Consider the following 26,968-nt stretch of genomic DNA (forward strand, 5'->3'; position numbering starts at 1 on the left):
AGCACTGGGGAGTGGCTGCAAATACAGATGATCAGTAGCAGAGAGGTTTGACTGCAGAGACCATAATAAATCAATCGCTTGCAGACTCATATCAAAACCCTATCAGTTAGTGGCAAGTGAAAACTAGCTCAGGGCTCGCACTGATTCTGCATTATGGTGAGTTGTATAATTACTTCACTGTATATTACAATGTAATAATAATAGTAATAAAGTGCACAATAAACTTAATGCACTTCAATCATGCCAAAACCATCCCCCCACCACCCCCCATCTGTGGAAAAATTATCTTCCACAAAACCAGTCCCTGGGGCTTCCCTGGTGGCGCAGTGGTTGAGAATCTGCCTGCCAATGCAGGGGACACGGGTTCGTGCCCTGGTCTGGGAAGATCCCACATGCCGCGGAGCAACTATGCCCGTGAGCCACAACTACTGAGCCTGCGCGTCTGGAGCCTGTGCTCCGCAACAAGAGAGGCCGCGACAGTGAGAGGCCCATGCACCACGATGAAGGGTGGCCCCTGCTCGCCGCAACTAGAGAAAGCCCTCCCACAGAAACGAACACCCTACACAGCCAAAAATAAAAACATAAATAAATAACTTAATTAATTAAAAAAAAAAAAAAAAAAAAAAACCAGTCCCTGGTGCCAAAAAGGTTGGGGACTGCTGCTCCAATGGCTGTCTTTTCACTCACACTAAACACTATGTCCTTCCAGTGGCTTATACAGCCCTACTGGCCTCTCCTCCTGCTGCACCCCTCCCACCTCCCTGTCTTACTCTGTCCCAGCTGCCCACCACCATCCCCACTTGTTTTCTTGTTAACCACATGATTATCATCTTAATAATATTTAACATTTACTAAGTAATACTTACTATGAACCAGACATTTTTCTAACTGCTTTATATGCATTACCTCATTCAATTCCAACAATTATCTCCCCCACTTTAACGAATGATGAAATTGAGTTACAAAGAGGTAAATTAACCTAAGAGCTTGGTCTGTAAGTGGTGAAGCCAAAATTCAAAAGCACAGGTGGACAAAGCCCACTGCACAGCCCAAAGTTTACATCTCAATGATGCCCCCCACTTGTTATCCCCACTTAACATTCTTCAGAAATAAGCACAGAATAAACAGAAGATAGAATAAAGGACTAAGAATGGAAAACCTAAAGCACTTGATGTAGGGTTAGAGAGGTGGAAATGCTTAGAAGGAACCAGGACACTTCCTCAAGTATTTTCAAAATTCAGCACATAACTAGTTAAATGGTAAAAGTCAGCACATAACTAGTTATTATGTAGAACAAAATATGACACTTAAAACTTACTTTTTCTGGGCTTCCCTGGTGGCGCAGTGGTTGAGAGTCCGCCTGCCGATGTAGGGGACACGGGTTCGTGCCCTGGTCTGGGAAGATCCCACGTGCCACGGAGCGGCTGGGCCCGTGAGCCATGGCTGCTGAGCCTGCGCGTCTGGAGCCTGTGCTCCGCAACGGGAGGGGCCCCAACAGTGGGAAGTCCGCGTACCGCAAAAAAACAAAACAAAACAGAGCAAAACTTACTTTTTCTGTAGTAACAGTCAAGGAAGGAACCAATGCAGGTGATGGTTCTGGTTGCTTCTTGTGTTTTTGTTTGTGTTTGTCCTTTTCTTTATATTTCTAAAAGTGAATAGAAGTAAAATCCAATTTAAATTTAAATCATAACCCACATATATATAATAAAGATGAGATTTCTATATAACTGTGTTTAAGTAATTTACAGTGTTAACAAATATTTGTCAAAAATAACAAAATCACTTCTAACCATGATCTTATTATTTTATGTATAAACAATACCAGTAATATACTTATGGTATCACTACATATATTACTATATATTAAAATATACAGCAATACTAGTCTAACTTATCTTAAGGTGACTTCAGCTCCCTTATCCTTGACCAACGTAGAACAATATGTAAACAACTGAAGTCTACAATTATTTGCTACTTTTATATCTGACAAACGTTTTCTTCTGTTAAAAACACCAAATACTGTTGCGTACATTTCATAAATAGCACTTTAAAATTTACATAGCACTTTGACACGCACTATCACATCATAATGATGTCGGATTCTCCATCACCATGCATTAAATTCTATGGCCCACAAACTAAAAAACAGGGCATAGAAACTCAGGCAAAAAATTCTTTCTGAGGTTTACTCCGGAAATAGATGAATTAGTTATCTCTGCTAAAACTGATGAATTGAAATATAACAAAGGAATTCAATTAATAAGAAATTAATTACATATTAGGAGCCCCACCTTATTTAACGCCAAAAACTTTTAACGAAATCATTCTCAGATGTTTGAATCAGTAGGTAAGAGTCAGTATTGGGTGTGAAGTTTACTACTATTTAGTTAATTCAACTTATTTGTCATAGTTCATAAATTTAAACATTCAGAGCACTTAATCTATTCAAGGCATGAAAGAATAATATCACTGGCCCTCCCCTAAAACAGATTACATACCAGCAAAACAAAAAGCATAAAAATTAAGGATAGATGTTTTACTATAATACCCACAAGTACTGCCACTCTTTGCTTTTAACTCCTGATTTAATAAGTACATTAGATATCTTTTGACTGCAATGTTAATACTTTAGTAAAAGAAAATGTAAAATAACACAATAATAGTTTTTATTCAGAATTTTTTAGGAAACTTTCTTACTATGAAGATATTTTAACTGTGACAGATCATAAGATCATAAGGACTCATGCCTCCAATTCTTTGTAATAGGATGTCATGTACAAGTTCTGGAGCCAAGAAGAGCCTTGAGAAGTCTTCTATGTCTTTGACCTTTGCCCCCTTAGATCCCAGTCATCATGTAAAGAGTCTGAATAAGAACAAGATAAACAATCTCTACAATCTTGGAAAGCACAGAGAGTAAAAAGTAAAGTATGCATGTGTAAATCTATGAAAATGTGAATGTATGGAAGTCATCATGAAATAACACAGAACTTTGGTCCTTTGTAATACGCCAAGAAATACATCCTGAGATGAGGATTGCAAATGCTCAGTGGAAGACACTATCAATAGATTATATTCATAATATTGGCCGGTAAAATATGAATCAACGCAGTCTAATGACTTTCACACTAAAAAGATAGGCTGATTTTAAGAGAACAATAGAACAAAAGGAAATTCCAGGAAAATATTCAATTAATATAAATATTTAGCGTATGACAAAGATGGGATTCCAAATCAGCAAGGAAAGATTGAAATTATTTAATAATGGTACTACAATAACTGGTTAATAATTTAGGGGAAAGTATCTTATACAAAGTAAGACAAAATCCAAATGGATTACTTTAAAGAGTTAAATAAAAATTAAAATAATCTAAGGTTAAAGAAAATATTTTTTAAAACTTTAAAGAACGAAAGACTTTTTCTAAGAGTAAAAAACTCACTAAAAAATCAGAAATGGATACCGTATACTAACTCACATATATGGAATCTAAAAAAATGGTACTGATGAACCTAGTGGTGGGGCAGAAATAAAGACACAGACATAGAGAACGGACTTGAGGACACAGTAGGGGGAGGGGAAGCTGGGACGAAGCGCAAGAGTAGCACTGACATATATACACTACCAAATGTAAAACAGATAGCTAGTGGGAAGCTGCTGCATAGCACAGGGAGATCAGCTCAGTGCCTTGTGACCACCTAGAGGGGTGGGATAGAGAGGGTGGGAGGGAGGCGCAAGAGGGAGGGGATATGGGGATATATGCATACATACAGCTGATTCACTTTGTTGTACAGCAGAAACTAACACAACATTGTAAAGCAACTGTACTCCAATAAGATTAAAAAGAAAATCAGAAATGGAAAAGGCAGTTTTAGCTATTCAAATTCAAAATACTTCTACATCAATTTAAAAACCATTAAAAAGCTAAAAACAAACTGAGAAGTGAGTTAATATGTTCCGTATTTCAGTGCTGTTTAAATTTTTTATATATCATTAAGAAAAAATATATATACCATAAAACAATGTACAAAGGGCAATTTATAAAAGAAACAGAGTCACTAAACAACAATAACAAAGAATGTGCAACCCAACTACTAGAGAAGTTAACGGTAATATTTTTCTATTACCTAGTGATCAAAATTGTTGGGCTTTTGTTTATAATAAGACCCAATGTCGCCCAAGTTACAGTGAAATGCGTACTTGCATACATTACTTGAGAGAATGTAAAAATGCAAAGGACCATTTTAAAGGTAAGAATCAGAAACCATGAATACATTATCTGATCTAGTAATTTCACCTCTAGGAAGTGAACAAAGGTTTAAATACAGCTTATTATGCTACTATTTGTGATGATAAAAAACCTGAAAACAATCTGAATGTCCAACGACACAGATGTGGTTGAAAAAAATTATTATACAACCATGTAATGGCCACTTAAAAAGCATGTTCTGAAGGAATATTTAAAGATTTGGGAAAATGGTTAATATGATATGAATTTTGCTTTAAAATTTTATGCAAGGAGCCAAAGAAATCTGAGAAAGAAGAACAAAGCTGGAGGCATCACAGGCCCTGATTTCAAACTATACTGCAAAACTATGGTAATCAAAATACTATGGTACTAGAACAAAAACAGACACACAGATCAATGGAACAGAAAAGAGTCCAGAAATAAACCCACGCTTACATGGTCAGTTTATAACAAAGGAGGCCAGAATATGCAAGGAGGAAAAGACAGCCTCTTCAATAAATGATGTTGTGAAAATTGGACAGCTACATGCAAAAGAGTTAAACTAGACTACTTTCTTACACCATATACAAAAATAAACTCAAAATGACTTAAAAAGAAGACCTGAAACCATAAAACCAGAAGAAAACATAGGCAGCACGCTTTTTGAAACTGGTCTTAGCAGAATCTTTCCAGATAGATATGTCTCCTGAGGCAAGGGAAGCAAAAGCAAAAATAAACAAAAGGGACTACATCAAATTGAGAATGGAAAGCTTTTGCACAGTGAAGGAAACCAGCAACAAAATGAAAAGGCCATCTACTGAATGAGACAAGATACTTGCAAACAACATATCTGATAAGGGATTAATATCCAAAATACACAAAGAACTCATACAAATCAACATCCAAAAACCAACAACCCAATTAAAAAATAAGCAGAGGACCTGAATAGACATTTTTCCAAAGAAGACATACAGATGGTCAGCAGACACATGAGAAGATGCTCAGCATCACTAATCATCAGGGAAATGCAAATCAAAACCACGATGAGATACCACCTCACACCTGTCACAATGGCTATCATCAAAAAGACAACAAATAGTACATGTTGGCAAGGATGCAGAGAAAAGAGAACCCTTGTGAACTGTCGCTGGGATTGAAAATTAGTGCAGCCACTATGGAAAACAATGTGAAGATTCCTCAAAAAATTAAAAATAGAATTGCCATATGATCCAGCAATTTCATTTCTGTGTATTGACACAAAGAAAACAAAAACATTAATTCAAAAAGACATATGCACAATGTTCATTGCAGCATTATTTGCAATAGCCAAGATATGGAAGCAACCTAAGTGGCCATCAGTAGAAAAATGGATAAAGAAGACAGTATGTGTGTGTCATATTACTCAGCCATTAAAAAAATAAAATCTTGCCATTTTACATGAATGGATTTAGACAGTATTATACTAAGTTAAATAAGTCAGACTAAGAAAGACAAATACCATATGACCTTACTTTTATGTGGAATCTAAAAAACAAAACAAACAAACTGAACGAAAACAGACTTAGATGCAGAGAACAAACTGAGCGGGGTGTGGGAGAAAACTTCCAGCTATAAAATAAGTGAGCAAAGGGGCTATAATACACACCATAAAGAATATGGTCAATAACATTGTTAAGAAATCTGCACAGGGACAGATGGTTACTAGACTTATTATGGCGATCATTTCATAATGTATGTAAATATCAAAATCACTAAATAGTACACCTAAAACTAATATAATACTGTACATCAACTATGTTATTTCCATAAAAAATAAATTTAATAAATAAGTGAATAAAATTTTATGCAAAAAGAGAGTACCAACCAGAAGGAAATAAACAAATACTGAATATTTTTATGTAAAACCATAGGTAAGGACAACCAATGTCACTCCTAAATATATCAGTGTGTATAATTAACAATAAAAATAATCAGAATTGTAGCAATTTGTAATTTACAAATATATATATTATCTCGTTTAATCCTTAAAACAGCCCTGTAAGGATCTATTTTTACAGATCACAAAGGAATGGCTTAAACAAGCACAAAATAGACTTTAACCTACACCTCCCAAGAAAGTTAACTGAAACCTTTAAAAAAAATTTTTTTTTAATTTAAAGAAAAATATAGGTAAGCTACCCATGATGACGAATTATAAAATGGAAATTTGGACTTCCCTGGTGGCGCAGTGGTTAAGAATTCACCTGCCAATGCAGGGGACACGGGTTCAATCCCTGGGTCTGGGAAGATCCCACATGCTGCAGAGCAACTAAGCCCATGCGCCGCAACTACTGAGTCTGTGTTCTAGAGCCCACGGGCAGCAACCACTGAGCCCACACGCCACAACTACTGAAGCCCGTGCACCTAGAGCCCGTGTTCCGCAACAAGAGAAGCCACCACAATGAGAAGCCCATGCACTGCAATGAAGAGTAGCCCCTGCTCGCCGCAACTAGAGAAAAGCCCACGTGCAGCAACGAAGACCCAATGCAGCCAAAAAACAAAAAACAAAATAAAAAAGGAAATTTGAAAGAGTAGGGGAAAGAAGAAAGATATAAAAGAAGGGAGAGAAAATGTTTCCATTTTAAAGTAGCTTCAGCTCCAGAATGAACTATTTTCCATGTAGAAGCTAGGGACAATACAGGAGTTTTTAACCTAAGTTTAGAGCAAGATAAACAACTAAGAGACATCCAATGTTTCCAGTGTTCAAACTGGAATGGGTAAAGAAATTAACTGTTAAAGGAAAACTAAAGTACAATACAGTAAAGATAACACCTGAAATAAGTTCATGTCTTCAGACACAGAGAAATCAGATATCTCAGAGTTTGAAAAGTACACATGCAATCACTGAACAACTAGTAGAAATATTGGGGGTAAATTAGAAAGCGAATTCTAAAAGGAATGCAATATTGGGCTTGAGGTTATTACTTCCCCAGAAAAATTCTAAATTATCAACGAAGATTTGCTCACATGTAGGAAAGAATTTCATCATCACTAAGTGCAAAGAAAAGTTCATCAGGAAGCCCAATATTAGAAATTAAATTTCTAGTAAGGAGAGCGTGTCTAGATTCAATAACCCCCAGCTCTTAAAAAATGGTGATTTGAAATCACATCAAATTTTTCCAATGTTAACGATTCAAAATCAAACAAACAAAACCCAGTGAAAACAACAAACCAAACAGCAACCAAAACTGGGGGAGTGGCAGAGGCAGATAATAATGCATTAAACAAAAACTGGCAAGCAAGCAGTGAAATAGAAGACTTCAGAAACAGAGGAGAAAATGCCCTGGACTGAACTATACCTATACTATAACTATACTATAACTATACCTATACTATAACTATATTCTATACTATATAGAATTCAGCTATTAATAATCCTGCTTCCAAAATTAGCTAAAATTCTGAGAATATCACAAAAACCCCTCATTCTGCAGAGAAGCAATCTTTTCTTTTTGTTTTCCTGCCTACTTAATTTGTTCTTTCTCTGCCTAAAGAGTAGTGCAAGCTTCAGGGCAGAAACAGGAAAAACTAGAGGAAGGGAGAGTACTTACTCTTTGGAAGTAAAGGATCTAGGCTAGGAGTGAATTATGTAAAATCAGAGGGTACTTTTTTTTTTTTTTTTTTGCGGTACGTGGGCCTCTCACTGTTGTGGCCTCTCCCGTTGCAGAGCACAGGCTCCGGACACGCAGGCTCAGCGGCCATGGCTCACGGGTCCAGCCGCTCCGCGGCATGTGGGATCTTCCCGGACCGGGGCACAAACCCGTGCCCCCTACATCGGCAGGCGGACTCTCAACCACTGTGCCACCAGGGAAGCCCAGAAGGTATTCTTAACTGTATGAGATACCCCCACACAGTTAAGAGATTAAAATCTAGTATAAGACATTTAATAAAAAATTAGAAAAGAAAGCTGAGCCTGAGGTTTTACCAAAAACTGCATACTGCCCCAGCTGAGGTTTTACACTGCATCCTTGCCATTCCCTCTGGCGTCAGAAAAAGGCAAAATACTTAGCCCTCAAACCCTAGTCTCAAAAATGGTGAGAAGAGATTCAAGAAATTACCTGAACTATAGTGGAGCAAATATCTACAAAGAGCCTCACAAAAATGAGCAAGAGGGAAAAAAGTTGCATGGCAAAGAAAGCACAGCCAAAAAAGAAACAATATAAAGAGCACAACGTGCATAAGAGAACCAAAAATCTTACCCTACAAATAAATATAACTCAGCATAAAGATATTTTTCAGAATTCCCTGGTGGCACAGTGGTTAAGAATCCTCCTGCCAATGCAGGGGACATGGGTTCGAGCCCTGGTCCGGGAAGATCCCACATGCCGCGGAGCAACTAAGCCCGTGTGCCACAACTACTGAGCCTATGCTCTAGAGCTCGCAAGCCGCAACTACTGAAGCCCGCATGCCTAGAGCCCATGCTCCGCAACAAGAAGGCACCGCAATGAGAAGCCCATGCACTGCAACGAAGAGTAGCCCCCGCTCACCGCAACTAGAGAAAGCCCGCGTGCAGCAACAAAGACCCAATGCAGCCATAAATAAATAAATAAATTTTAAATGCAATTTGAACATGTTTCTCAAAACTGCTTCATGCTGAATAAAACTTCGAACAAAGCACAAGAATGAGATAATGAAACAAAAAAAGGTTAAAAATAAAGGGATTATAGAACCGAAGTAATTTAAAAACTAAAACAGAATTATTAAATAAAATAGAATCAGCAAGGAAAAAAATACACATTCTTGAGAATTAAAATACTGCTTAAAAAGGGGCATGAAACAATCCTAGTAATGCAAGTGAAAAATCAGCAGATATTAAAGTGGTTATGTCCAAAAGGGAGGGGATATCTGTATGTGGATGGCTGATTCATTTTGTTGTGTAGTGGAGGCTAACACAACATTGTAAAGCAACCATACTCCAATAAAAATTTAAAAAAAAAAGAAAGTGGTTAGAGGGAATTCTCTGATGGTCCAATGGTTAGGACTGGGCACTTTCACTGCTGTGGCCTGGGTTCGATCCCTGGTCAGGGAACTAAGATCCCACAGGCTGCGCAGCGTGGCCAAGAAAAAAAAGGGGGTGGGGGGTTAGAGAGGAACTAATAGCTACATAAAAGATAATCAAACATAAGTATAACCTGTGTCCCTAAAGTAGAAAATCCAATGAATGGAGAACAGAAGATGTATTCAAACATAAAAGTCCACAAAATAAAAATTGGAAAAAACGCATTCTGAAAAATTCAGTTACAGAATGTTCAACGGCAAGACTTACTGTAGTTAAACTCAGTAGACTGCAAGGGGGTCAGGGGGGTGGGACTGTCCCTGGTCCTCCCCACAGCAATACTCTCCGGTCCACTGCTTGAATTCTTAAAAGGAAAGAAAGTGTGACCTAATGATATTATATACAGCCAAGATACAATTCAAAAATTAGGACAAGAAGGAAATACTTTCCATTATGAACAAACTCAGAGAATATAGGTCTGCAGAACTTATTCTTGAAAAAAGATACTAAACAATAAAGTTCTGCCAATTTAAGACATGCTATAAAGAACTCACTGGAGAAGCTGTGGTGAAAGGACTGGTAGTGACCATCCTACAAATTTAAATACAGAACAAATGGGACTTCTCTGGTGGTCCAGTGGATAAGACTCCATGCTCCATTCAATGCAGGGGCCCGGGTTCCATCCCTGGTTGGGGAACTAGATCCCACACACATGCACAACTAAGAGTCTGCATGCCACAACTAAGAGTCTGTATGCCACAACTAAGAGCCCACATGCCACAACTAAAAAAAAAAGATCCCATGTGCCACAACTAAGAAGTCCATGTGCTGCAACTAAGACCCGTCAGAGCGGGACTTCCCTGGTGGTCCAGCGGTTAAGAATCCATCTTGCAATGTGGGGTACACCGGTTCAACCCCTGGTCGGGGAACTAAGATCCCACATGCCATGGGGCAACTAAGCCCACACTGCAAATACTGAGCCCGCATGCCACAACTAATGACCCTGCGTGCTGCAACTAAGACCCAATGCAGGAAAAAAAAAAAAAGAAGACCTGCCACAGCCAAATAAATAAATAAATAAATATTTAAAAAAAAAAAATACAGAACAAATCCCTAAAACAACTCTGAGGATTGTGTTTACAGAAGAGAATGTCCCAGACCTGAAAAATATAACCTAAAGATCTTTGAAAAACAAACAAACTGGAGGGTACAGGAAATGAGAAGAGCATGGGGATGCTGTTAGCCTTTCAAGGCAGGAGCTCAATATAGATTTTGAAGCATGTAGTTAAAGCAAAATAGTTTGCCACCAAATAGTAATTACACATAAACCCCCTCCTTGTAGACAAAGTCTGGTTTTCTTTGGCTAATCACCCTCTCACATCCTCAAACTCCAGCCCAGAGGTGAACATGGTATATCTAAGTCAATTTAGATAAATCTACCCTCTCTACCCACTGACTGCCTTAGGTCTGGGATAGATTTAGGTCAGGATAATAAAACAGAAGGGTAAATTTTCTGTGAGATGGCTGGGAATGTTCTCTCTCTTAAAAATGTACTCCCTTCCTGCCTTCAGATGCTCAAGGGTTAGGCCATGACCCTTGGAACAACTGTAATGACCTTTCAACTATGCCTAGAAAAGCCAAGAGAACCACAAGAAAGACAACAATGCCCTGCCACTGTTGAACTGGCTATTGTTAAATTAACTAATCTTAGAAAAGCCTCTGAACATCTTATGCAAAACAATAAATTTCCTACTGCTTTAGCAATATTCTGTTACAGCTAAAAGCATCTGAACTGGAAAGACAATCTTACCTCTCAATGTTTTCTGTTTGTTTTTGTAATCTCTATTATTAAGCTTCAAGGTATAAATTTAAGGAAATAATATCTCTTGTGGTAAGGAAATTTTATACGAAGTTCAATGTTATCTATTTTGCTTCACTTTCTTTTTTTTCTATATAGCCAAATAAATCTAACTTTAATATTTAAAAAATTAACGTATTATATCATTTTAATATTTTTATTGCTCTAACTATACTTTTTAAAATCTATTTTCCATCTATATATAAGAATCTGGATTATATAGCTATCTATATATAAAAATTTACTTAGTAGTAATAATGGCTATTTCTGGATGGTGGATTCTGGAGTGGGTCTTTTCTTTTTTTTAATTAACTTGCATTTTTTAAAATGCTTTTGCCTTGTTTGAATTTTTTTAAATAATTACATATGGCTTAACAAAAAGAATGGGCTAAAATGAGGTAGAGACAGATAGATATTCACCAAACCCATTTCCTTTTCTTATTCAGAGTATAACTAGACATTTCCCAGTTTCCTTTTGCAGTTCAGTGTGGCATTTAACTGGGCTGAAGTCAAACGCAGTCTCAATGGAAAACAATGTATGCTGCCTCTAGGCCTGGTCCTTCATAGCCCCAAGTATTGAGTGTCCGTGCTCCTTCCTCTTCCAGAGATTAATGCAAGTGAACACGGCAGCCACGAAGGAACAATGAAAAGAAGGCCGAGTCACAAGGTGGAAGGAACTTAAATTCCTGATTCATGCTTTATAAGAAAGAAAGCTGTCTGCAACATCCATTCTGGACTTAGCTCTGAATGAAAAATAAACATTGTATTAATCCTCATAATCTGAAGGTTGTCATGTGTTAGGAGAAAGTTCTTCCATGAGTCTCTACTGTTTCTGTATGTCTTGAGAATGAGGCAATGACTTGCCCATCATTCTGAACTATCTTTTCAAGGTTGTTCGTATAATGATCAGACTTAGAAAACAGAATGTGTACCTTAGGAGCAAAGGGCAGGCACAATTACTGTCTATTACAAAAGATTCAGGTGCCCTAAGATCAGAGTTCCTCTACTGCAATGCAAAGGACTGCATGAGCAGATGTCATCTGGTCCTCTTTGCATTGCCCTATGGAAACTGGATCCTGGGGGAGCAGTGCAAAAACACTGATACTCTGGCTACTTCTACTGCTTTAAGTAACAAACTATACTTCATCTCTGACCCAGAATTCTCTTGTCTCCTAACTAGCTACCTTATAAGTAGAGTAAAATCACAGACCTCTTTCAAAGTTCTTGACAGTTTGGTAATAGGAATTCACGTGATGCTGTTAGAGACACGGCTTTCTGGAAGAGGAAGAATAAGGGCCTCAAGGGCCAATTCATGGAATTTGAGGGAAGTCTGTGGGAATGACTAACAAACATATTGAGCAAATCGTATGGTCAATCAGGTAGTAAATGGTCCTTCATTTTACTGCCTGATAATGAGGAAGAACTGAGGAGGCGGCTGTTAAAACCCCCTCCAGGTTACAAGGATATATTGTACAACACAGGGAATATAGCCAATATTTTAAAACTATAAATAGAGTATAAACTTTAAAAACTGTAAATCACTATATGTACACCTGCAACATATATAATTTTGTACATCAACTATACTTCAATTAAAAAAATAAAAACAAAAAACCTTCAGGTAGAATGATTTCCTCACCAATCTGGCAGTTGGCTTCAGTTCCATCCTACCATAATAATAACTAGTGAACAGAAATTTCTAACCCTTTTCAGATAACAGTTACAGAGCCACTCACCTATACTGGGCATGAAAGGAGGGAAACTGGCAAGCAATCACTATGGGCAGAAACAAGGTGAATCATAGGAACCCTGGTTCGCTTGAAAAATGCAGGTAGAGGGGCCTTAACGTATGTTAAGGAAGAATGGCAATAGCTGGGTTGCCTCACAGCTCAATACCACCTGCGATCTATTGAGCCAACTTTAAATTCAATTAGAGATGACAATAAAAGACTTCAGATATTTTTGCAGTGGATCCTGGTTGCTACAAGGCAGCTTTGGTCAGGAAATCTCAGGGAGATTTCCCAGAGGCAGACCAACACCCATGAGAAATTACAGTGGAGACTTAGAAGAGGAGTATTCAGGCTCTTGATGCCCCACGTTGGATTTACAATATTAATAAAGCATTTACAGTATAATAAAGATGACCCACTGAAGAATGAGAAATCTAGATAAATTTTTCCAATCACCACTGCCACCCCGAAAAACTCTCCCAGTCTTCATGAAACTAGCACCTTATTGAAACTAGGTGAAAACCTGGGAGTTTAACTTTGTATTGGGTAGGAGATACCCCGGACTGAGGAGAGCTCTCCAAAACGGGTTCCTACTGTGTGAGCCAAAATCAAGTTGACCAGAGAGTGCAGCCTGGCTGCTGAATCACGGGGTCCCCTGGGCTGAAATAAATGGTGTCACCCATGAGGACATCACAATATAGAGCACTGTGAATGCTGAAAACACGGGAAATTTGTTTGGTTAACCCACCAGCAGCCGTCATGCCCTTGGAAATTAAAAATAAACCCAAAGGTGAATTTAACAGTGTGGAGCCATCTCTACCCACGCCCCCAGTCTCTCACTCTTCCTCAACCTCCTCAGCCTTTAAGGTGATCACAGTTGCTTTAACAAGAAAAATGATTAGAGATGAGGATCAGATTTCCCAGTCCCCAAAGAGAAATCAACTAATAGCCATAGGCACCCATCCAAGTATGCTGGAGAATTTGGAGACAGCAGAGACACAAATTGTTATGGTCCTGTCACACAGAGTTACCCAGATTTCTATCTTACCGGGACCTATGGAAGAAAAAGGCGGCAGCACCAGTGGAAAGATTCACAGTGGGAAGAAGGAAGCTAATACTCTCTACCTTCAGCGCTCCACAATCCTCATTATGCACTTGAGCTACAAGTTTTGTGACTGATGATTTTGCTCATTTGAGACTCTGGCAAAAAGCCTCTACCCAGACGCTCCCATTGGGATTCTAGATTTGTTGCCTCCCTGACACAGCTATCAGGGGCAACCCCCTTTTTTTTTAAATTAATTTATTTTTGGCTGTGTTGGGTGTTCGTTGCTGCGCACGGGCTTTCTCTAGTTGTGGAGAGTGGGGGCTACTCTTCGTTGCAGTGCGCGGGCTTCTCATTGCAGTGGCTTCTCTCGTTGTGGAGCACGAGCTGTAGGCGCGTGGGCTTCTGTAGCTGCGGCACACGGGCTCAGTAGTTGTGGCTCACGGGCTCTAGAGCACAGGCTCAGTAGTTGTGGTGCACGGGCTTAGTTACTCCGTGGCATGTGGGATCTTCCCAGACCAGGGCTCGAACCCGTGTCCCCTGCATTGGCAGGAGGATTCTCAACCACTGCGCCACCAGGGAAGCCCTGGGGGCACCCCTTTTTGAAAAGTAGCTATTAGCTTGCCAGTGGGCTCTTGTCAAAACTAGACCCATGGAACAATGTGACTCTCCAGCGTGTGATGTCTAATATTAAGTCAGACTTAATGACTAACAATGTGGCAAGGGCCCAAAATTCCTCACTTGTCAAATAGAAATGGTATATTCAAGAACACAACCGCCCTGGTCCAATCAGCATCTCAGCTTTGTATTTAAAATGTGACAGCTACCTCTGTTCTGTCACCTGATGCAAAGCTGTTGGCTTAATGTGGACCTCAATTCACAGAGCTTCCCTTCAACACTGAGCTTGGTTCACTGACTAGTTCAACTAAACCGAAACCAAATGGTATGTGGTATGCACTAGGTTGCAGCAGCTATTCAGCCTCAGTACCTAATAAACTGATCCAAAAATACATGTCATCACTGCACTAGGAGGCAGAATTCAAGCCATTCTCACAGCACCAGACAACACTTCTGTGGAAGGTAAAATAATGGTACTGCAAGATGTCTAAACCCTAACCCTCAGAATCTGTAAATATGTTACCTTACATGGCAAAAGGCACTTTGCAAATATAAGTATATTTACTTAACCTGGATTATCCAGCAGGCCCAATGTAATCACAGGGATCCTTAAAGTGAAAAAAGGAGGCAAAAGAAGAGAGTCAATGGAAGATATGACTACGGAAGACTGATCAGAGAGCTGCAACGCTGCTGGCTTTAAAGAGACAAAGTGGGCCATGAAGCAAGGGATGTGGGCATACTCTAGAGGCTGAAAAAGTTACGGAAACAAACTATGTAAACACACAAAGGAATGAATAATAAATGATTTAATGCTCACTTTAACTTCTCTCTGCCTGCTTAACAAGTATACCCATTTTGCAACATTTAATACTAAATCGTTTTCTTCTTCCATGGATAAAAGTCCATCCCTTCTCAACGTCTCATCAGAGATAATTATCCCTTTTCATGACCTCAGCAGACCCCTCTTACTCCATTAACATCCTGTGCTCCAGTTTCATAATCCTATAAATGTGTATGTAACTACTACAGTATAGTCAATGCAACTAAAACTATAAATCCTCCCAAGTCAGTTCTTAATTACTCAAAAGTTGTCAATAATACTACCTTTATTTCATTACCCCCATACTTAAAACTCTGGGTTTGTTTAAAAAGCAAGCATTTCACATGGTTTCACTGTGTTCAAGAAACCATATTTTTAGACACTGTGGGAAAAACTGTAAAGTACAAAAGATACGGATCAGGTTTTCTTTGTTTGTTTTGTTTTGTTGTTTTGGCGGTACGCGGGCCTCTCACCGTTGTGGCCTCTCCCCTCGCGGAGCACAGGCTCCGGATGCGCAGGCCCAGCGGCCATGGCTCACGGCCCCAGCCGCTCCGCGGCAGGTGGGATCCTCCTGGACCGGGGCATGAGCCCGCGTCCCCTGCATCAGCAGGCAGACTCCCAACCACTGCGCCACCAGGGAAGCCCTATATGGATCAGTTTTGAAACACAATGTAGGGAATTCCCTGGTGGTCCAGTGGTTAGGACTCCGAGCTTCCACTGCAAGGGGCATGGGCTTGATCCCTGGTCAGGGAACTAGGATCCCGAATGCCACACAGCACGGCCAAAAACAAAAAACAAAACAAAACACAATATAGCCTGGCAATTAGACATATACTAATGACAACTAGTAGTAAAAAAGTGAAATGAAAACATAAGAAAATTGTGTAAAAGATATCCAAAGCAAGAGATACAGCGTGAGTCACACAAGACAAAGTCTAGCTTCATGAGAAAGCCAGAACTAAGTGCTGGACTTGAACTGAGATGGAAGAAAGAAAAGAGGAAAATGAAAACTGAAGAGCATCATTATTTGACAAAAAAAGAATAATTGGAGCACACAGAATAATGTTTAAAAAAAAAAAAAACAACCCCAAAGCTTGTTTGGAGGCAATGGGTAGAATATGATTCAAACAAATTGTTTTTCCCTTCTGTTACATGTAATGTGCCAATACCTCAGTCCAAGCAAAGCCTCATCACTTAAGTCTTTCTGACAACTCTTCATTTTTACTATCAAATCAATCTCCTTATTTTACAATATTAATCATAATTTACAACTCTTAAAATAGTAATAATTTCACTTATTTGAATCAAATATACATCTAGCCTAACCCATCTCAAACTCCAGTCTCATACTTGTAACTGCCTTTAAAATGTTTCCCATTCCACCAGACCTAATGTGACTAAAATCAGAATTATCAGTTCCTCCTCTTTTTTGTTTTGTTTTGTTTTGTGGTACGCGGGCCTCTCACTGCTGTGGCCTCTCCCGTTGCGGAGCACAGGCTCCGGACGCGCAGGCTCAGCGGCCATGGCTCACGGGCCCAGCCGCTCCGCGGCATGTGGGATCTTCCCGGACCGGGGCACGAACCCGTGTCCCCTGCATCGGCAGGCGGACTCTCAACCACTACGCCACCAGGGAAGCCCTCCTCCTTTTTATAATGTTTACTCATTATAATGAGTAATTATAATGTTTACTTTTTCCTCAAGGCCCTACTTGTACTTATGGTGGTAGCGTGTCCCCTAGTGAAGACAGCCTGTAACCATCCATCACTTACAATGCACTCTTCCCCTTGCCCTACTACTACTAATCAGATCCCGGGCCTTATAGATTTTATTGCTTCAGTGCCTTGGATATCATTTCCCACATCTTTCCATTCATATACCTATTAAACTCAGTTTAGACTTCATTACTTTTAATCTGATTCAGGCTAACGTGCTTAAGCAACATAATATAGTGGTTAAAGAGCATGGACTCAGGAGCCAGACTATGTGGGTTCACATTTGGCTCTATCTTATTCACTATTAGCTTGTGCACACTGTTAAACTTCTATGGCATAGTTTTCATATCTGTAAAAAATAATAATAACTGTACTTATCGCACAAGTTTGTTGTTGGGGAGTCTATGAGTTAATAATACATGTAAAGTACCTAGAACAATGTCTAACATACAGTAACTGTTAGTTATTGCTGCTTGGTTGTCACTGTGGTTGTCATCATCATTCTACAAACTGGTCTCCTTATTTCAATTACTTATTAAGTAAAATTATTTATTTATTCAGTACACAAATGCTGATAATACAAACATAAATAGGACAAAAATTTATGGAGAAATTCCATTGTTTCAATGGGGAAGACAAATACATAAAACTTAGATAAATGTTATAAACAGAACTATCAGTCATCATAGTAGTTCACAAATTCTGTCCCCTCATACAAAACTGGGTGAACAGTCTTCCTCATACCACTATTAAATGCAAACTCCTCTTACTGGAATTGCCATAAATGGCCCCAACCTATATTTCATGCTTATCATTCTTATTCCCTTACCCCATGACTTCAACAAACTGAACCTTCTCCATGTTCAAACTCCTGTGAAGTGTCTAGCTTTTGTACTCTGAAGATACTGTTCCTGTAACTGAGAACACTGTCCTCTCACATCTCCTTAAGGAAAACCAATGACAACCTTCAAAACGTCCCTAACATAACACTGCTTTCATTTAGCATGTCCCACTGCCTCACAGGAAACTTCTGCCACATTTCCACAAGGACTTTATTTTCTTCTCACTGGACCAATCTCACTGACTCACGTGTGTATTTATTTTAACCATTCAGCCTAACTAAGCTAGCACTACTCAATTTCAGAAACCACTACCATTTCACATTTCTTTTTAAAAAATTCAGCTATGGTTATATATGACAATTAAGGTTTGAAAAAAAATAGGCCTACACAACAGTTTATTCAGTAAAAACGTCACTGAGTGATTGATTTTACCACACAGAATCATAATAGGTAACTATCCTCTAAGCAGAGTCACCTAATAATTCATCAATTAAGAATAAATTATTATTGGGGACTTCCTTGGTGGTCCAGTGGTTAAGAATCTGCCTTCCAATGCAGAGGATGCAGCTTGGATCCCTGGTTGGGGAACTAAGATCCCACATGCTACAGGGCAGCTAAGCCCAGGCGATGCAACTACTGAGCCCGTGCCCTGTAGAGCCCATGTGCCGCAACTAAAACCCAACACGGCCAAATAAATAAATATTTTTAAAAAGAATAAATTATTATTATCCCCGTTATTTTTTTATCACAAAAACTTTCCAGTCTACTGGTTACCTGGAAGACTTAGTACAAAGTAATTCCTTACCTATTAGTGGCTGAACCTAAAACTTTTTAGTGCCCATGTGATTCCCATATTTACTTCATGATGAAGTAAACAAAACAAGAAAATGAATAAAAACACTTCATAATTTAAACAAAGTAACACTAATATTTATCCAGAAACCGTAAACATGAACAACCAGGCTCTCATTATTTTCTAAAGCCATGCTTCCAATATGGTATCTACTTGCCACATGTGGCTATTTAACTTACTTAACTGTGGTCTAGTCTAGAACTTCACAATCAATCAATAAAAATTTACATCTGAATGTACTCCTCTCACTTTTCCTCTAACGTAACTATGAGACAAAGTTTATTTAACAATAATCAGCCCCAAGAAAATACAGAGCTGAAGACCAAATAACTTATCATAATGAAGGAACAAAACTACCACTGAGAAAAGCAAAAACAAAACCTAAGTGTTGGCAAGGATGTGGAGAAACTGGAAACCCGGTTGGTAGAAATGTAAAATGGTACAGCTGCTATGGAAAATAGTATAGCAGCTCCTCAAAAAACTAAACACAGAATCACCATGTGATCCAGCACTTCCACTTCTGGGTATATACCCAAAAGAGCTGAAAGCAGAAGCTTGAAGAGATATTGTATACCCACCCATGTTCACAGCAGCGTTATTCATTCGCAACAGCTAGAATGTGGAAGCAACCCAAGTCTCCATCAACAAATAAATGAATAAGCAAAATGTGGCATGTACATATAACAGAATATTCCACTTATAAGAGGAATCTAGAGTAGTCAAATTCCTAAAAGCACAAAGTAGAATAGTGGCTGCCGGGGCTTGAGGAGGGCGGGGAGGGGGGAGTTACTGCTTACTGGTTTCAGAGTTTCCGTTCTGCAAGATGGAAAGAGTTCTGCAGATGGATGGTGGTGATGCGTGCACAGCAATATAAATGTATTTAATGCCACTGAACTGCACATTTTAAAACGGTTTAAACAGTAAATCTTATGTATATTCTACCACTTTAAAAATTAGGGGTGATAACTACTACAGAGAGAGAGAAACCTAGGGCCCTTGTCATTACCACTATCATAAAAGAATTGAAACAAGCTCACACAGAGAAGTTTAAGTAGTTGGAGAGCTGCCCCAAACTGCTTATATAATACATTCTGTCTACACACTGTTTACTTTTTCTTCATCCATTCCCCCACTTAATTGAAATGCTACAACTAAGACTGAGATTGTTTTTTCAGTTTAAAAACAGGGAATAGCAGGGGCTTCCCTGGTGGCGCAGTGGTTAAGAATCCGCCTGCCAATGCAAGAGACACAGGTTCGAGCCCTGGTCCAGGAAGATCCCACATGCTGCAGAGCAACTAAGCCCATGTGCCACAACTGAGCCCGCGTGCCACAACTACTGAAGCCTGCATGCCTAGAGCCTGTGCTCCGCAATAAGAGAAGCCACGGCAATGAGAAGCCCACACGAGGGAGAGTAGCCCCCGCTCGCCACAACTAGAGAAAGCCTGCGCACAGCAACAAAGACGCAACACAGCCAAAAATAAATAAATAAAATGAATAAACTTATTTTAAAAAAAAACAGGGAATAGCAGAAACAAAACAAAATCACTTGCTTTTAAAATACAACTGTTATGTCACAAAGTATTCGGTAAAACAGGACTGTAAAAGTACTCTGTACTACCACTACCTCCAACAATAAGGTAACTAATATAAGATTAACAGATAAAAGTCAGTAGTCTGTATAAACAGACAATAAAAGAAGATACAATAATAGTGAAACCCTTTTTAAAGTAACAAGAAAGGGCTTCCCTGGTGGTGCAGAAGTTAAGAATCCACCTGCCAATGCGGGGGACACGGGTTCGAGACCTGATCCGGGAAGATACCACGTGCCGCAGAGCAGCTAAGCCCATGCACCACAACTACTGAGTCTGAACTCTAGAGCCCATGAGCCACAACTACTGAAGCCTATGTGCCTAGAGCCCATGCTCTGCAACAAGAGAAGCCACCACAATGAGAAGCCCACGCGCTGCAACAAAGAGTAGCCCCAGCTCGCCACAACCAGAGAAAAGCCCATGCGCAGCAACAAAGACCCAACTCAGCCAAAAATAAAATAAAATAATAAACAAATAAATAAATAAATAACAAGAAAGAAATTAACAAAGGAAAGATGGTGGCAACAGAGTAGTTTCTCAATCTCTCTGAATCCCCATATAAAAACAGACAATTTAGGAAAACCAAAAATCCATGGAATAACATTTTACAACAAAACTAAGTGTCAAAGTACTTCCATCAACCCCAAAATATAAACAGAGTGGAACAAAGAACTACAAAATCTGCATGGTAACAGCATTTGTGAGGGGAGAAGGAAACCACAAGAAAACCACAAAATCACCAACGGTATCCACTGCAAAGCACTAAGGGCTAATTTGAGGACAGCAGCTGAAACAATAAAGGGTTCTGCAATGGCCAATACCAGATAAATGCAAGCAGCCTCCTGTAAGAAGGGCTGAAGTGGGGTCTCAATTAACCTTCCAGGCAAGGGTCCATTCTAGGACAGGGACTTACTCCAAAGAAAAATGGTTTCTAAATACCATCCCCACTGAAAGAATATGATACAATGATAGCAAAAAAAAAAAAAAAAAAAAGTTATGGTGCACTGTGAACAATACACCACTTATGTGGTATTTCTATCAAGTATGCTTAACATAAATCTAATCAAAAGGAAATGAAAAAGACAAATCCCAGTTGAGGGACATGCTGCAAAACAACTAGTACGGAACCTTCAAAAATGTCAACATTAAAAAAAAAAAAAAAAAATGTCAACATTGCGAAAGGTAGAAAAGCCTGAGGACTAAAGAGATGTAACTAAATGCAATGTTTGATACTTAACTGAATCCTGGATCAATTTCCTTTAAGTCAGCTATAAAGAACATTATTGGGACAACAGGAAATATTTGGATATGGACTATATAAAGTAGATGCTACATAAACATTTATTAAATTCAAGTAAACATTAATGTCCCTATTCTTCATCTATGGAAAAGGAAATTAAACTAGATAGTGTAACATGGGCAATAAGTATATTAACAAACTTTTACTATTAATGGAAAAAATTTGTTACAGTCACCATAATTCTAAGATTTTAGACAGTTGGAATTCAACTCTAGACACCTAAATGAATTTAAGTCTTCACATTATGTGTAATCTCGGGCTTCCCTGGTGGCGCGGTGGTTGAGAGTCCGCTTGCCGATGCAGGGGATGTGGGTTCGTGCCCCGGTCCGGGAAGATCCCACATGCCGCGGAGCGGCTAGGCCTGTGAGCCATGGCCACTGAGCCTGCACGTCCGGAGCCTGTGCTCCGCAACGGAAGAGGCCACAACAGTGAGAGGCCCGTGTACCACAAAAAAACAAAACAAACAAACAAAAAAACATTATGTATAATCTCAACCTTATAAAAGATAGTAACTCTACTGAATAAAGAAATTAGTCCCTCAGCCAATTCAATTAGTCATAAAATTCCATTTCATGGGCATGGTATTTAATTGATGCAAACTGTATTAATGTTTATCTTTAATATCTAAATTCAAGCAAAATTTCAAAAAGGCTATTCACATCTACTTGTAACTTGGCTGTTTATCCTCTTTTGATAAGGCATCTTTCCCTCCTAAGTTACAAGCTCTTTATAAATCTCTTCTCCCAAACACTAGTCTAAGTAAGAACTTCCTGGAACAAAGCAGAGGATTCACGAGAGATTCTTTGTTATTAGCATTCTTTTTAGAACAAGTGAAAACTGCACCATTTGTACTAAGACCAAAAAAAGTTCAATTTGTAATACATCTGATTTATCTAACTTTTAAAGAAATGTGATTATTAAACCTCCAAGTAAAAGGCAGAAAGACTTGTGAAAAAAAGAACCACAGACTTTGGAGTCAGGCATGCTTGGTCTTAAATCCTTGCTCCATCATTTATTAATAGATATCTCCTGTTTTTGTCTGCCCATTATTTTTCTTTAGGTAACTCTTCCCTACCTCCTTGTGACCTTGCTAAGACCTTCAACCACAGTAACCCAATACTCCGGACCACAAGAGTGGGTGTGTTAAACAGATAAGGCCAATCCTATGTGGACAACCCTCAGGGTCCCCAAACATTCTCAGTTCCAATGGCTTTCACTTAGATTCTCCTTTGGTATGCCTATGATCACATTTTGTGCCCCCAAACTTAAAGGGTCTAAGATCTTACCATACTTGCAAGCTAACAATTAGCCCACCAGTTTCATGAGTGCTGGAAGAAGACACAAGACTCCTGGGTTGGACACAGAGGGCTCTATTACTCATAGCAATAGCAGTAGCCAGATTGTCAGCATTTGCATCGTTCCCCAACCCCCAATTCTGACAGGATAACCCGAAGGAGGCCAGATGACACTTGCACACAGAGTGGGTTGCATTAAAGGAGAGCAGTCTTGGGCTTAGGGAACCCAATTCTGAACAGTAAGCATGTCTGACAATTACCCCAGAAAGAGGTATTATCTCTGTATCTCCCAAGACTATATGCAACTCTGCCCTTGCTCTGGATGGTGCCTCCATTTTCCAAGGCTATTTATTATATAAAAACTTCGAAAAGATAAACAAAGGCAGTTGAAGTCTCTGCTCACAAGACGTGTACAAATGTCAGAGTCCCATGGAGAACTGTCTCCCAAAGACTGATGCCAAAACAGACCAATGAAATATTCAACCACTATGATCTATTCTTTCTTCACAACCTTGCAGTTAACTCACTCTCTTACTTGTTCTTGGGACCTCACTGAGTTCTTCCAGGCCCTTGCTCCAACACGTCCTCCAAATCTATATGCCCCCCTTCCCTAGTTTCACTTTAAACACTTTTGAAAATAACTTGTCTCCTTATCCTAATACCCAACCTGCTTAGCAATATCTCCCCTAGGATTCTGCCCTCGTCTACTTTCTCTGCTCCATTATCCAGGTGACGAAGGTGTAAGCACATTGGGTAGGGGGTCTCGGAGAAAGAGAACCAGGCATGGCTTTCTTGACATAAGAGAAGCCATTTCTGGCCTAAGCCATTTTGTGATCTAAGCCTGGCCGCAATGCTTGCCCTTGAACAGGTCTCCATAATTATTGATCTTACAGGAAGTGAGGGAAATGCAGGAACAAAGGAAAATTAACGGAAGAGTTATATCAGACTGCATGTTCGATCTGTTTGATTTTAACCTTTGCTTTTTGTTGCTTTTGTTATTTTAATCATATATAATGGCCTGCCTCAGGGAACCCTGCCCCTCTGCCTGAAGGTTAAACTAAAGTGCCTCTCTGTTCAGCTCACCAGGAGACAATGTGACCCTGCCCACCTGTGGATGGCTGCAAGAAAGAAGAAATTAACACACTCCCTCACAGAGGCTGGCCATTCCAGGTGATATTTGCAAAACTTACAGCCTTTTTACTTTACTTCCTCATCTCCCACTCTCTGTGCTATAAAAGAAACTGGCATCCAAACCCCATATATAATATGGTTTTTTGGAGACACCAGTCTGCCACCTTCTCGGTCTGCCAACTTTCCGAATAAAGTTGTATTCCTTGCCTCAACACCCCGTCTGCGATTCACTGGCCTGTCTTGATGCAAGCAGAGCGAGCTTGGACTCCGTAACAGAAATGCAGTCGAGAAACAGTAATTCAAGACTTCCCTGGTGGCGCAGTGGTTAAGAATCTGCCTGCCAATGCAGGGGACACGGGTTCGAGCCCTGGTCAGGGAAGATCCCATGTGCCGCGGAGCAACTAAGCCCGTGTGCCACAACTACTGAGCCTGGGCTCTAGAGCCCACGAGCCACAACGACTGAGCCCGTGTGCCACAATTATGAAGCCTGCGCGCCTAGAGCCTGTGCTCTGCAACAAGAAAAGCCACCGTGATAAGAAGCCCACGCACCGCAACAAAGAGTAGCCCCTGCTGACCGCAACTAGAGAAAGCCCACGTGCAGCAACAAAGACCCAACGCAGCCATAAATTAATTAATTAATTTTTTAAAAAAGAAACAATAGTTCAGCAATAAAACAGGGTCCTATTTCCTCCTCAAGGGATATACATAACAATCTGATACCTGTCTTCGAGTTCTGCAGGAATTAAGGCCCCCCACCCAAGGTGGAGGATGAAATGATGATGTCGACCTTTTCTGACCCCTCTTGACTTTAATCAACTAAAGCTTGGACTCTGTCAACCTCTGCCCCAATTCTACGCTGAATTCTCCTCTGCTCAAGCCCCTTCATGAATATGCATGTACCCTTGGCTTAAAACGTCCCCACTTTTGCTGTCTGATTTGGGAGAGATCCCGCTTTGGGAGAGATCCCTGGTGTTCTCCTTACTTGCTGTAAATAATAAATCTTTCCCCCTTCCCAATCTTTGGCTTGGTTGTGTCTTTTGACTCAACACCCACCAAGAGGCGAACCCAGTTTTCAGGTAGCAAAGTTACTCACATACACGCCACCTCTTTTCTTCCACTCCTCCCACTACCCCCCAAACAGGGCAAGACAATATTCTTCTTTGTCCATTACCATACATGAGTCTTACATATTCCTCCAGGTATTGCCCTATTTCTCTCCTCTTCTTCACATCTGAGATTCTTTAAAAAGAACTCTATCTATACTTCCTCATACCTACTTTATTCATCCACCAACTTCAATGAGCTTCACCTCTCCACCATTACACAGAAATTCCTTCTCCTCAACATCTTCTTTAGCATGAAATTCAAAGGACATACAGTCATCCTCAATATTCACAAGGGATTGGTTCTAGGACGCCCTGACAATACCAAGGTCCATGGATGCTCCAGTCCTTTATAAAAAATGGCATAGTGTTTGCATATAGCCTACACATCCTCTCACATATTTTAAATCATGTCTTAATTATTTATAATACCTAATACAATGTAAATGCTACATAAACAGCTGCCTGAGCCTGGCACATTCAAATTTTCCTTTTGGAACTTTCTGGAATTTCTTCTGCAGTTGGTTGGATCCGCAGATATGTAGCCCATGGATACGGAGGGCCAACAGTATATTATTATTATACTACTTGATCTTTCATATGCAATGAACCTCCTTCTTGAAATATTCACTTCCCTAGATTCCAAAATACCAGTCTCTCCTACTCTTCCTCATATACCTATACCACTTCTTCATTTCCGCCACAGACTTCTCCCTTCCCCGCTACTGCTGAAGTAAGAAAGGGAGAGAGACTCTAATTTACAACGGAATACCCACTAATGGATGTGGAATGAATGATGGGATTAGAAAATCACCTTCTGTCAAACACTTGTGGCATAATCAGTGGATGCTAAAACTTGTGGGTGAACATTTGTAAGAATCAGAACATTTGCATAATTCTCAGGGTGTGGTAGCCACCCTCCAAGATAGTTCCCAATTATCTTTGTCCCTAGGCAGTATCCACCCACACTGAACAGACTGCCCTATGTATCCATTAGAATATTGCAAAAATGATGGTATGGCTTTAAAATGGTTAAAATAGCAAATGATACTTTATATATATTTTACCACCAAAATATAGTTTAGAAAAACAGGCATCTAACTGGGGGGACAGGGACGGACACACACACACACACACACACATACCATGTGACATCTGAGGCCAGGTCACAAAAAATACTGTAGCTTTCACCTTGCTCTTAACTCTGGGCAAAGATCACTCACTTTAGGAAAAGCTAGGTGCCATGTCATAAGGACACTCAAGCAGCCCTATGGAAAGGTCCATGCGGCGAGAAACTGAGGTTCTTGCTCAGCCAGCACCAACTTAGTGGCCATGTAAATAAGCCATCTTGTAAGCATATCTATCAGCCTCAGTCAAGCCTTCAAATGACTGTACTCCTGCCAACATCTTGCCTGTAATCCGATGAGACCCTGAGCAAGAAACACCCAGCTAAGTCTAAATTCCTGACCCACAGAAACTGACACAATAAATGTTTATTATACTTTTAAGTCACTAAATTTCAGGGTAATTTGTTATGCTGCAATTGGTAATTGATACGCATTTTTGTTACAAGGCATGAGATGCTACCGTAAGAGAAAACCTAAAAATGTGGGAGTCGCTAGGAATTAGACAGTGGGCAGGAGCTGGAAGGACTTTTAGGAGATGATGCGTGAAAGCCTAACGAGCATGGAAGAGACTATTCCTAGCCTTTCAGGAGGCTGCTAAGGAGGGCTTAAAAGAGAAAAAAATGTACTTGAAAATTAGAGGAAAGGGGGTTCTTGTTATGTAGTAACAACATTTAGCAACATTATGCCCAT

General features: G+C 39.7%; 1 protein-coding gene across 13 annotated transcripts in view; it reads right to left on the reverse strand.

The window, feature by feature from the left end:
- Positions 1-26,968, reverse strand: part of MLLT10 (MLLT10 histone lysine methyltransferase DOT1L cofactor) — a 248,902-nt gene that overhangs the window by 103,207 nt on the left and 118,727 nt on the right. For all 13 annotated transcript variants that reach the window (XR_014293707.1, XM_082617236.1, XM_082617235.1 and 10 more), the window contains one exon: positions 1,550-1,645. Coding sequence is in view for 12 of the 13 variants with exons in the window: in XM_082617236.1 (XP_082473362.1) it covers positions 1,550-1,645 (96 nt within the window). In the remaining variant the exon portion in view is untranslated. The remainder of the gene's footprint in view (positions 1-1,549; positions 1,646-26,968) is intronic.

The sequence above is a fragment of the Mesoplodon mirus genome (genome assembly GCF_964341445.2).
Source record: "Mesoplodon mirus genome assembly, chromosome: 4".
NCBI lineage: Eukaryota > Metazoa > Chordata > Mammalia > Artiodactyla > Ziphiidae > Mesoplodon > Mesoplodon mirus.